Source organism: Pseudoliparis swirei, chromosome 3 (assembly GCF_029220125.1).
Source record: "Pseudoliparis swirei isolate HS2019 ecotype Mariana Trench chromosome 3, NWPU_hadal_v1, whole genome shotgun sequence".
Classification (NCBI taxonomy): domain Eukaryota; kingdom Metazoa; phylum Chordata; class Actinopteri; order Perciformes; family Liparidae; genus Pseudoliparis; species Pseudoliparis swirei.
The window spans coordinates 3,687,908-3,700,873 of record NC_079390.1 but is presented as its reverse complement, the minus strand read 5'-3'; the positions used below and the strand labels follow the sequence as shown (position 1 = coordinate 3,700,873).

Genomic DNA, 12,966 nt, shown 5'->3' with positions numbered 1-12,966 from the left:
CATGTATTAAAGTAGAAGTATAAAGTAAAGTACATCAAAAGTGTACTTAAGTACAGCACGTGAATAAATGTGCTGAGATACTTTCCACCACTGTACATGTGATGTACATACTATGAACTGGAGAACACATGTTCAATAAAAAAACTACAACAACAAAATATAAAGCAATATTTAGATATGTTACACAGAGAGCCAACACTGATAATATTCATACAAATGACATTGTCTTAACTAAAGAAACATCAATACAATTCGGTCTTTCACTTAAGTTATCTAAGGATTTAAAAACTAAAATAAAAGGTAAGAGGAATAGAGTGCTTACTTACGTAGAAGCCTCGTGGAAGACGAGTCAGACAGCAGTGAGTCACGCAAAGGAGTCGCTTCAGAGGTCATGTGATCAGTGGTAGTTCCCCAAACTTCCAACTTAACCACTCCCCTCAGTATCAACCAAGCCTCACAGTGCATTTTATTCAAATTCCACATGATCTACTCTCAGAAACGGGTTGTATTGCATTACCCACAACCTGTAATCTCTTCGAGTGTCCTCCCTGAAGATTCAGCTTTTAGGCTCGAGTTTAAGCAATTATGAAGATCAATTTAATTGTTAGATAGATCAACTCATCTTGGACATCCGTACAGCCTCAACATGTTCAAGAGCAGGGAACAATCAATAGCTTTTAAATGTATAATCAGATATGTCAGGAACTTGACTTTAATGATTTTTTTATAAATACGGCAAAATCCATGTACCAATACTAGAAAGATACTATAATATCCTGACCATTTAAATAGTAACTGTACTCCTGAGAGGTTCCCCTTTTAATTATTTTATATTGGACAATTAATGAGTACTTTTTTAACTGAATAATCTGGGATTTAATAATATATCAACCACTTGTTGATGCTCTAAACACAACTCAAATAATAAAGAAAAATTAGAGAAGGAAAGGAAGAGAAAATGCTAGATCTCGCCTGAATTTTCTTTACTAAATACTCTAATTTCTTTATTTATGAAAGGTTTAAACAGTCAGCTGTATCATTCCTAAATATTTTTCTTCCTAAAAAGTTTTTTCCTCCAGAGGAATCTAAAACTTTATTTGTCCTGTTTGCCAACTTTATTAAATAATAACCAGTAACATATAGACTGATATATTCATATCTGAACAAAAGCTCACACTTATTATTATCATTATAACACAAAGGTTATTAAAATAGACCTTGTGGTTGCAGAGATACGCCCTCTTTAGTTTGGGTATGCAATGTTTGAGCAGAGGGCTAATAAATAAGTTTGTTTTTAGGAGGTTAAGGAAGACAGTGATTAAATAATACAACATTAATCTGCCCTTTCTTTACATACCCAACTGACATAAATGAAGCTAAAATAACAACTTGTGTATCAAGGTGTATTTTACATTTTTATTAAACAGAAACTCCTTTAAAATGATTACAGTGAGAGTAAGAAGAAATATATAAAGCACATGCATACAAAGGTAAAAAAACAAAAACAAGTCTGATTGCCTCCAAACTCTCTGTAAATAGGATAATAAACATAATTATAATGTAACATACATAGCAAGTGTCATGCATGCTAACATAAATAAAAAGGCTAGGTAGTGTGTTGCATTACATGGATGAACAGGAAGTTGCTCCCGGCCCGTGGCACTTTAATTTAGAAAAGATCAGGTGAATTGGCAAGTTATTTCTTTTTGTGTGGGGGGGTTGTGAAGAAAGTCTTTACCTATAAATACTGTGTGTATATATATATATATATACACACACATTTATACACACATATATATATATATACATACATTTATACACACATATATATATGTATATACATTTATACACTATATATATATATATATATAAGGAAGCTGGTTTGAAGAAAAGGCTCTCATCAATAATTAACAGCTTCAAATTCAGATTCAGAATATGAACACAGAAACAACCCAGCAGACAAAAACAGATTATATACTTATTATATAGTGTAACTAACAAAAAGGATAATTAAAGAGCCTTATTGATGACTGCCTTATGCAATACAGCACTGGATAGCACTTGCAGTTGGAATAAAATATACAGAGAACACAGCATCCACAATTAGTATGTTGCTTCTGTCAATGGAAAAGTCCTGAAATTATCCCACTACTCTCCGAATTAAATCCATTTTTAAAAAGTGTTCTCCTCGTTCCCACTTAAAAAAAACATTGCTTTAAAAGTGAGGCACAGACAATTAAAAAGAATATCTTCATGGCCCTGACAGGATTATTTAAAAAGTATTCCAACTGTGATTTTGCATGTGCATTACAACAAATCAATGTATTTAGTAAACTCTGTTGACCTGCTTTATAAACTTAAATGTGTTGCTTCTATTGTTCCAGGCATCTAATTGTGTCCATGTAACATCTCTTCACAGGTGAAACTTTATTCTGTTGTATAATTCATTACCAGATGACCTTTAAAGTTAGGGTTAACCATGAGTATGAAGACGTGTAAGGGTTTTGAGTTTACTGTGTTTTTATGATATTCCAAGTTTTTTTAACCCCATTAATGGCTGAAAATGAAATATTGTATTGCAGTACTATATGTATAGAGTGATGGTAAATTGATTTTTTTAAAGAAAGAGATGGTGATACTGTGAGAATAGATGTATGTAAAAATAAAAATAAAGAGACAAATATAGAACTTACATAAGTTTCAAAGGCCTGTTAATTGATTTTGGAAATAAAATTGGAAGATGTATAGTTCAGGAGCTACGTGAGGAGAGTGTGTTTCTGTGGGAATAACAAATCTATGATGCCACTGAATAAAAATACATGTGTAAAGTTATGAAGAAAAGGACATTATTAGGAATGTATTCAACCAATATTGGGGGAAAGGATGAATTGAATACTTTTCATTTAAGGTTCAGGGCCAGTTTAGACCCTCAGGAGAGAGAAAGGATGGCATCATTTCTTAAAACGAGGGGCGAACATAATAATATCACAACTGTACAATATCATGCAATTCAATAAAAACAAATCTCCAATAAATACTACCTTTGTGAAGCTTATATTCAATGCTGGAGGGGGGAAAATGACTGTAACACTTAACAATAAAATGCAATCAAATAAAAAAAAAACCCCAAAAAAACTAATACAGTATTAACAAAACCTGGGTATTAGTAACTTCAAAAAAAGCCATTTTATAGCGAGGCTGTTGCAGGGTATTAGCGTGGAGTTGGACTAACGTAATGTAATCACCACACTTTTAGAAAATATAACTCAAGGGGAAAAGTGTGGCTAAAGTTGTTGACTAAATGAAATCAGAAGATGTGTTTTGAGTAGTTTTCCTGGGAGAAACCTAAATTCTGTTGGATTGCATCAGACTGAAAATGAGTTAATTCACTGTAGACATCCTCTTTATATTCCTTTCTCTAAAAAGAGGTCCATAAATACACATTTTATTTCAGTTTCAGTACCCAAAAGGTATTTTTTCTGAATCTTAAAAAGGGTTTTTTGACAGGCTGCAATTTGTTAGGAAAGAAGGCCAAAAAGTGACCAAAGATAAAGCTTAACCTTCTTAACTTAAAGTACAAAAAAAAAACTTCAAAGATATTCCACACAGACTCTGATGATTAATACTGTTTTTGGCTTCGGAGCATCTTAACTGACGACTCATTTTGAGTGTTCTTGCTGTTCCACTGGCTCTCCACCAGGGGGCGTCCTCCACCCCTGATGAGTCTGTGTGGCAGCTGTGGTAAAGTTAACTTTGATTATATTGAGCAGGAGATTTTTGGTTGTTAATCCAGATAATTTCTTTAATTCATCCTTTGCTCTTCGTCCTGACGCTTCTTAAGACATTATTAGAAATTAAAATGACAGGCCGCTTCGGAGGAGTAGCACTCGATGTTGCTTTTTTATGCCACGAGCGATATGAGGTAACGGAGGCCAACGTGGATACGATATATTTTTTAAACGACTTCTATGTTATTTGAACACGTCTTTTTTCATTTTCTTTACTGCTACATCCGGACTTCATTGACCCGAAGTCCCAAAAAAAAAGTACCCAAGGCGGGATAATAAAAATAAAATATGTCCTCTTTGCCAGAGACATGGGGAGCATCAATCTGAGGTCAATGACTAGAGAGAAAGTGGAGTGTTGTGAAAATACGGACGCTCTGTCATGCCGCTCTATAAAAAAAACGAGAGGAGAACGCCAGCGGCTTACCACCTTCTGCGGGAGTCAGGTCTTTATCGTTCCTCGGGGTGCGAGTAGCGTTCAGGCTCCATCGTTCAGCAGCAGCGTATTATTCTCTGGGTGACCTTGTTCTGTACCACGGTTGGAGCCAACGATCCTCTCCATCAATTCTCAGTCATTTGGTGAAGATGCTGGTGGCTCGGGGTGCGTCTATAGCCAGGTGAGCAGGCTGTCTCTGTCCATGTGCGACCCGGAGAGAACGGTCTCCATGTCTATCAGGAGGTCTGAACTGAGACCCTCGGGGATGCAAGGCATAAGCTCCTCCCCCTCGGACATGGGGAGCACGGACATCGACTCCTGTGCGGTCATCGAGGAGTTCTCGCCGGAGTCACCTGGAGGAAGTCAGAGAAGGAGAAGAAGGAGTGTGAGCTCGGAGGAATTTGAGAATTTGAATGGCCATTTTCTTTATTCCAGCACCTGGACTAGTGTGTGTACGCTTTTTTTTCTTCTACATGAATAATGTGCACGATTCACGTTTCCCATCTTCTGTGTCAAAAAAAAAGGTTGCAACTCAAAGTAGCTGCCAGTCAAGAGCTTCTTTATGTGTTCCTCATGTCATTAAATATGTATATTTGTAGATTTAATGAGCTAAAGTGTTCACACTGGATGTAGCGCTCTTTTTCCCCTTCGCATTACCCCTGACTTACTTGGGTACGCTATTTTTGTTGATTCAAAAATAAGTTATCTCAAATTACACAGCCATAGATAATTATATATAATTTATTTTATTTACAACCAATGTCTAAATAAGGCCATGGCTCTTAGTTCTAAGATCTATAATGTATAAATATAGCGGCTTAATAAGCCAAAATCATGACATTAACACCGACTACATTTGTGACACATTTACTCTCTGATCCCAAAATAAACTGCTGTGTGCACGTGTGTGTGTGTGTGCGCGCATGTGTGTGTGTGTGTTACCAGTGTCCATGTGATCCACAGAGCTCAACATGTGGTCCGATGAGCGAGGTAAGCTGCTGACGCTCAGGCCGCTGTCCGTGCTCTCGTTGCGAGAGTGAGCTCTGCACAAGAACACACGCAAATAAACATTCCTTTACACCAAGATTGCATCATTTGACATCTGTTAAAAAAAACTAAATGAGTCATCGGAACACGTAGAAATGGCGTGCAGCGAAATTAAAAGAGGATTCGGATTCATTTACAATGGCATTTCTACACTAGTTACTGCTTTTTACTTGAAGCAGAAGTTCTTGAATACTTCTAACACCACAATAAAAGAGATCTGCAGTAGATATATATACGTACTATTAAAACATGAACTCACCCGTTGAGTGTGGGCTCGTGGTTGGAGGCTCTGATCCTCACATCCAGGGAGGGGACGAGCGTCAGTGCGTTCCTGTCATGGTCCATCCCACCGGGCATCTGGTTCCTTCCTCCGGCCTCCTACACAAAAGACACACATAACATGTAGTTTAAACAGGGTTCGTACACATGTTGACCGATGGAATCCCAGGACTTTTCCAGGACTTTTCCAGGACTTTAAACCAAATTTCCATGACCAAACTGAAATCTCGGATTACAAAGCATACAATATACCTTAAATGAAACAAATGAATGAGACAATAGTTTGATTAAAAGAATAAACATTACTATACATGTTTATTCTTCGAAACACTTACACTACCGTTCAAAAGTTTGGGGTCATCCAGACAATTTCGTGTCTTCCATGAAAACTCACACTTTTATTTATCAAATGAATTGAACATTTCATAGAACATATAGTCAAGACATTGACAAGGTTAGAAATAATGATTAATATTTGAAGTATTAATTTTGTTCTTCAAACTTCAAGCTCAAAGGAAGGCCAGTTGTATAGCTTATATCACCAGCTTAACTGTTTTCAGCTGTGCTAACATAATTGCACAAGGGTTTTCTAATCAGACATTAGTCTTCTAAGGCGATTAGCAAACACAATGTACCATTAGAACACTGGAGTGATAGTTGATGGAAATGGGCCTCTATACACCTCTGGAGATATTTCATTAGAAACCAGACGTTTCCACCTAAAATAGTCATTTACCACATTAACAATGTATAGTGTGTATTTTTGATTAATGTTATCTTTATTGAAAAACAGTGCTTTTCTTTGAAAAATAAAGACATTTCTAAGTGACCCCAAACTTTTGAACGGTAGTGTATATAAATGTTTATTCTTTTAATCAAACTATTATCCTTTATGTGCAAATCCATCGGTTTGGACTTGGCGTATGCCGGTTTATAATTTGAGTGTCTTCCTTTCAAAAACATATGAATTATTTTAAACTCGACGTAAATGAACATGTGAATATATCAAATTTCCCTGACTTTTCCAAAACTTTTGTAATTTAAGTATTTTCCATGACTTTTCCAGGCCTGGAAATGACCATTTTAAAATTCCATGACTTTTCCAGGTTTTCCATGACCGTACGAACCCTGTTTAAAGCTCCAGCTCCTTTTACATGGAAACATAAGTTTAAAAACGGTTACATCTGAAGTAAATATGCAGAATAACACAATCACACATCCCATGATGTCTGATTGTGTGAGGCGAGACAGGCTAGATATATGTTAAATGTAGCTGGCAGCTTGTGTGGAGGGATTTAAAATGCAATGAAAGTGTTTTATTTGACCTCTGACCTGTGTGATTTGTGGAGGGAGGCCTTGTTTACATTGGAGCCGTTCCTTTTCCTGCCTCTGCTGCAGCGCCAAGCCGAGGATGCCCGTGTTCATCTTCTGGGCTGGAGCGGGAAATTAAAGGGGAGAAGAAAAGAAAAAAAGAACATTTTGATAATTAAGTCAATGTTTCCACCGGTTTAAAACATTTCAGCAATGACAAATATGAGGAGAGGCGTGTGCCAAAACTTTGCGATCTTTGTTATTTTGTTTTCTTGTGATGGTGGATGTTGGAACAAAATGCTGAACTAGAAATCGTCAATTTCAGGAGACACAAATTTGACAGTTTGCTACCTAGACGCGGGTCGACCCACGCGGTGGTCTTATTTATGTGATCGATGTAGAACACCTCTCCATCCGCAGTCACAGCCTTCTCCCAGCCTTCAGGCACTGGACCTGAACAGCAGTGAAAGTACACAGTGAGAAGGCGAATGGTGGATGGAGAGGAGAGCATGTTGAGTGTGTCGAGAGCAGAGGAGTACACATCTGACCCCCGTCCTTCAATGTCTGCGTAGCTTTTAGTTTATAAAGAGAAGTTTGGGGTTAATAGCGACAGTATAGTATTTTCTGTAGAGAAAAACAAGAACAATTGTGCGTGCATCTTGCCTGAATGCACAAAGGGAGATTGTAAAATCAAGTAGAATCAGTATAAAGTATGCAATACTGCTCTTTGTGGAAGAAGAGAGGGATTAAAAATATTATATATTTCCATTTAGTCAAATTATAATTAAAATATTCAACAGCAACATCTCTTTACAGAAAAATTACCCCTATTATATTGTATAATCCACTGATTAGTTGTATTTAGTGACACACATTATGGAGGGTTTGCTTTGGGATTATTTCTTCATTAGAAAAGTAGTACTTTTTTTGGATTCAAACTTGCTTTCATTGATATTTTGACATTGATTTATTTCTGTCGTGCCGTGACAGAAAACAGAGACGCTCCGGCGGCCCGGGGGTTTAAAGGATCGGCTCATAATCAGTCTTAAAACCATAATGAGGTACATATGTCAACATTGTAATAGATTTTGCTTAATGTAATTATTCCTGTACTTAAACTCTCTTGCTGACATGCCGCCGGTGTAAAGGACAAAAACCCACAATCCTCGTACTGTGCCGACATGTATTCAAAGGTTTCCTCTTGGTTTCTCCCAGACAGTGTTTCTCCGTTAAGCTTCAGGGAGGGACAGCAGCAAACATCCGACATTAAAAGATATCTGAAGCTCGAGCCTCATCCTGGCGTCAGATAAGGTTTTAGATAAATATGTCTGTGGATTACATCACTCATCAGTTATATTTGAAGCGCATTAGTAAAGGATCTGCCGAGATCAAGTATGAACAGGAGGGATCGTTACGGAAACAAAACCTGTTTCAATGTCTGACAATTGTTAAAAGACAATGAACAAAATCATCAGAACAACATCATTAAAGACGATGACTATGTGTGTCGTGTCGGTCTTCTTTTCAGCCGTCTATTGTTTATGTTTTATAAAAGCAAAAATAGAATAAAAAGGAATATATATTTAGTAATTTGGGTAAATCTGCACTTTATAAATGCTCCACGAGCATCTTTGTGTCTCTTCTGTCGGGCCATGGCGGTCTGCAGGTAGATCACCTTGAAAATGTAAAATCGCAAATAAAAAAGGAATAAAGAAAAATATTTCAGTGATAAAATTCTAAACATAAAACACATAGAAAATTAGAGTTTCCCGAGGTAGAATTCATTAAAAGATGACAGTCCAACAACTTATAAAACTTGCATCTAAATAAGAAAAAACTAGTATAAGTAGAGTCTCATCTCTCGTTTTATCGCAGTTTACATCCATCTGGGTCTTTCAGGCTTCAATCTACAGAATAATTTCCTAATTCCCACCAAAGTCACCAGAGCCACAAACGGAGAGAACATCAAAGAAATCCTGAAGAAATCTCACCCAGCGAAGAAGACTGTTGATGGAAGTTAAAGTATGAAAAGCGTGTCTGTGCTCTAAAAAACAAAGGAACTGGGTGATGAGGGGTGGGGGGGGCTGAGCGATACCTGTCTCTGGGTTGATGCTCTGCGGTTGCGTGGTGGGCGCCGGGTTGCTGAGGGAGTGGGCGTGGACCGGCGTGCCGGAGACGGGATGCTGAGCCGCGGCCGACTGCAGCTGCGAGAGCCGCGGGTCGTGCCAAGTCGTCGTCTTATCCAGGTGACTGCGAAACACACGGCAAGTCTCAACATATCGGCATCCGTTAAACCACTCGGCGAGGCACGCTTTGACACGGGACCGGCTGTACCTGTACGACCAGTAGCCTTTGACAGGTGTGTGTGTGTGTGTGTGTGTGTGTGTGTGTGTGAGAGAGCCGTCGGGCCACGTGTGTGCTCTCACGAATAAAACCGACTGAAACCACACGGCTTGTAAAACTAGTCGGCACGTTTTCTGTTTGCATGCAACGGGTTAGTTTGAGTCTGTACCACTGCAAATTACCTTTACTTTTAATTATATGATTCCTCCTGCACCGTTGCAATTTTTACCTTTTAATTAGAGAGTTTCTCCTGCACTGCTGACATTGATCTTATACTTTGTAATCATAGAGTTTCTCCTGCACTGCTGCAATTTACCTTTTGCTTTAAATTATTACATTTCTCCTGCAAAATAATCCTAGAAGGACAGTTTTCTGTATCAATATAAATAAATAAAAACTCTTCCTTGGTGCATAAAAATGGATTTAACAAAAAGTAGAGATTGGTTGATTAAAATCAGTTTGATGAACGTTTTGGATCATTTGAATAATTTTATGATTTCATTATTATTTATGTCATTTATCAAGCAAAAATAGGAGATGTTCTTCTCTCAGCTCCTCAAACGTAAAGAAGGACAACTTGTGTCATTATTAACGGAACCAATTGAATTCTGCGTTGAGCTTTTGGGAAATCGTGAAGGTTTTTTCCCACTATTTTCTAACCATTTATACTGAGAATGATGCAGTATAAACGGGTTGAGAGCAGATCTAGAGGCGTAGATGTGAGAACCGGGTGGAGCTGACTCCTCAGGTCCTTCTGAAGAGAAAGCTTCTCGACTCACACAACGATGAACGGAGGTTCGGGGCCTTACTTGAGGAAATAGCGTTGGCCAGTGGGCGTTTTGGCCATTTCCCAGCCGTGGGGGAGCGGCACGTCGTCGGGTACGATCGGTGCCGCCGCCACATCGGCCGCCTGAGTGGAGAGCGAGTTGACTGGAAGGGAGGCCGGGGAGGAATGGGCGCGGACGTGGTGAGGAGTGAGGGAGCCGCACACGCCTCCATCCGAACTGGCCTGACGAGAAACAATCAGGATCAACGACTCGCACAGAAACGAGCAGGAAAAAAATCAAACCACCGAGAAGAGAAACGGTTTGGAGCTGAGGAGGAAGAACAAAAACAACTGGCGAGGAGGAAGAACTGTGAAATCGGCTTCTTTCCAGTCTAATATTCTTCTATTTCTTCTCCCAATAACTTTTCACCGTTTATACTGTTGGCAAGATGTTCATCGCGTAGTTCTCCTTCAACAGATGATATATTTTAGGGATAAAATGGTGTATAAAATATCCAACGGAAAGAGTTGAGGAGGTGTTTGTTGGTGATGAAACAAAGAAACAATTTATAATCCATTCAATGCGAAATATATGGTCGGAAAGGCATCTTTGTTGGTGAAGGGCAGTTTGCAGGTAAAACTCTGGATCAGCCCAACATGTGACCGGCTTCGAAAATAGCCGTGAAAAATACGAAAATCTTCACTCAATGTCTCTTAAAAACACATCTAGTGGGACCATTTATATATTTAAACTCATTCTGATGAACACGGGGAACAGTCTTAATGTTGGAAACACTAAAGAGCTATCAGTTATCATATTATAGTTGAGTATTTGAGGCAAAATCGGGCATATTCTATAGTCTGCTGCTTCAACTATTAGTTCAGCAGCCAATTAAACCGCAGAAGAGTTTTCTGTGTTTAAGAAGTACAAATCAATATGCCATAAATCAGAGAACCTTAATCAGAAAAGATAAAAGCACTCACTCGATCATTGTCTCATTGTTTTCCAATCATTTAATAGAAATGAGCTGGGTGCAGCTTCTATGAGCGATAATAATAATAATAAATTACATTTTTATAGCGCTTTTCAAAGTGCTTAAAGACGCTTAAGTAGGATATGATGATGTTCGTTTATACAACAGTAAATTAAATATATTAGTTGTATTTTTTTGGAGTGTTGGTCGACTAAAAGCAACTTCTACAGAGCTCTATTTGTTTCCACTATTTCATAAAGAATAAAACAATTAGGAATATAATCTGTATATGAAGCAATAATAAATTGTCATTTTCAAACCAATCTGAGCAGCTAAATGATCTGGATTAATGAAGTTATCATTGTTATTGAGATAGTGTCCCTCTCTGGTATGAAGAAAGATAATTTAAACCAGACTATGAATAAGAAACAGCTTTTCCTATATTTAGACTTGTTGTTATGCAACACCATCACTAACAGACCGTGTGATGGCGTTACGGAGGGCTCTGATGCTCTGGTCACTCAGTGGACATTGCAGGGCTACTTTATGTCTTTATCCACAGGTGACGCACTCAGGGCCCCTCAGGGCCCAGCGTGCTGTGGGTCAGTCATACTTGTCTGGAGTGGCCTCGGGAGTCCGGCTGCCTGAAGAAGGAGTCCGGTAGTTTCCTCATCCTCATGGGCAGAGAGGACGGCTGCCGGGCCGCCTTGCTGGCGGGGTTCATCACGGCGCTGAACAGGGCCTCCAGCTCCGTCTGAGAGTCCCCGCGGACGTGCACGATCTGCTGCCCGACCGGAGGCGCGCCGCGTTGCGCGTCCATGTCGCCCCCAAAGTTTGGTGTCGAAACAAACAAACAAAATCTGTCGAGTGGCAGAGACACAAAAAACAACAACAAACAAGTTAAAAACACACACACGAAAAAAAAAAAGAAGAAAAAAAAATGAAACGTCAGACTCGTTAAACATTAGAAAAGAAGCGACCCGAGTGCTGCAAGTTATATGATCGGATTTGTTTACACTTTGTAACACCCCCCCCCCTCCCTTCACCCCCCACCCCATTTGAACTTTTTGTGTCCTTGTCGGTTTCAAACTGTTACATCTCGGAAGTTAATCCGCGGCGGGTCGAGGCGCAGTCGTCGCGTAAAGAAGTCGAAGGAGCGCAAGTTAAAAAGCGGCGATGGCTGACAAAAAATAACCAAATCTCACCAGCGCACAACACGTTACATGCCTCTCCACATACCTTCAGGCGGCCAGACCGTTTCCCCTCGCTCTCTCTCTCTCTCCCCCTCCCTCTCTCTCCCTCCCTCTCTCTCTTTCCGTATTCCTGCAGGGAAAATAAACTGGAGAAATCACAGCCGGGGAAAAAAACAACAAAAAACTCAGTCGGACACTGATTTCCCGAAGTTAAAACCTAAAAAAAACAAATAAAAAGAAAGTCTCCTCGAGTGGAAAAAGAAGGAGAGAAAAAACAACGTGAACACAATCTGAAACTTTAGTGAGAGAAAAGTGATTCACAGCGAGGACCTCTCCAAACTTTTTTTTCTTTTTTCACATCCACTGTTGAGTCCAGATTCATGTGATAGTGCTGAGGGGCGGGGCTGCAGGGTTTAAAGCTGCCGCAGTCGGAGCTGCAGGGGAGGTATAATAATACTAATGCTCCTAATAATAATATCACAACAATTACAAGGCTTCGGACACACGTTTATTATTGTTTTATTTACTTTCTGCCCTAAAAAATGCACGAAAATCCGTGAACTGATAGTCTTTATTTTAATCCCCCCTACAGTTGCCAGTTAGAGCGGATTACTCCTGCAAGAAGGAAAAGAGGCCGAGAGCCGAGTGGAGACAGAGGTGGCGGCAGGATTGATGCACGGAGAGGAGAGAGAAGTGAGGAGTGGGGTACTTTTCTGGTCTAGCTTTGTGTGTGTGTGTGTGTGTGTGGGGGGGGGGATTGGGAAGTTGCACTAAGATAACATCCGCCCCTGATTGAGGCCACAACTCCAGCCAGAGAGAGCCCTGTGTTTGT

The 12,966-nt window shown here is 39.3% G+C and overlaps 1 protein-coding gene across 2 annotated transcripts; it reads right to left on the bottom strand.

Moving 5' to 3' along the window:
* Nucleotides 1-1,402: 1,402 nt before the first annotated feature.
* On the bottom strand, nt 1,403-12,441 carry LOC130191824 (transcriptional coactivator YAP1-like). Of its 2 annotated transcripts, XM_056411541.1 has the most exons (9): nt 12,181-12,441; nt 11,555-11,801; nt 10,011-10,210; nt 8,954-9,108; nt 7,210-7,311; nt 6,880-6,980; nt 5,528-5,646; nt 5,164-5,264; nt 1,403-4,574 (listed from the first exon to the last, which is right to left on the bottom strand). In XM_056411541.1, exons 2-9 carry the CDS (start codon nt 11,759-11,761, stop codon nt 4,393-4,395), a joined length of 1,167 nt encoding a protein of 388 aa, XP_056267516.1. In that variant the 5' UTR covers nt 11,762-11,801; nt 12,181-12,441; the 3' UTR covers nt 1,403-4,392. The 2 variants fall into 2 exon arrangements, with proteins under 2 accessions (XP_056267516.1, XP_056267517.1); XM_056411542.1 differs by lacking the exons at nt 7,210-7,311; nt 12,181-12,441 and having other exon boundaries at nt 11,555-11,913.
* Between the last annotated feature and the right edge of the window lie 525 nt (nt 12,442-12,966).

What these genes read in the sequence shown, in the direction of transcription:
- LOC130191824 (XM_056411541.1), bottom strand. Translation starts at nt 11,761, where the DNA reads ATGGACGCGCAACGCGGCGCGCCTCCGGTCGGGCAGCAGATCGTGCAC. An exon ending in CCCGAGGCCACTCCAGACAA is followed by an intron (nt 10,211 to 11,554) that starts GTATGACTGACC and finishes GTTTCTCGTCAG; the next exon opens with GCCAGTTCGGATGGAGGCGT. An exon ending in GAGCATCAACCCAGAGACAG is followed by an intron (nt 7,312 to 8,953) that starts GTATCGCTCAGC and finishes ACTGCTGTTCAG; the next exon opens with GTCCAGTGCCTGAAGGCTGG.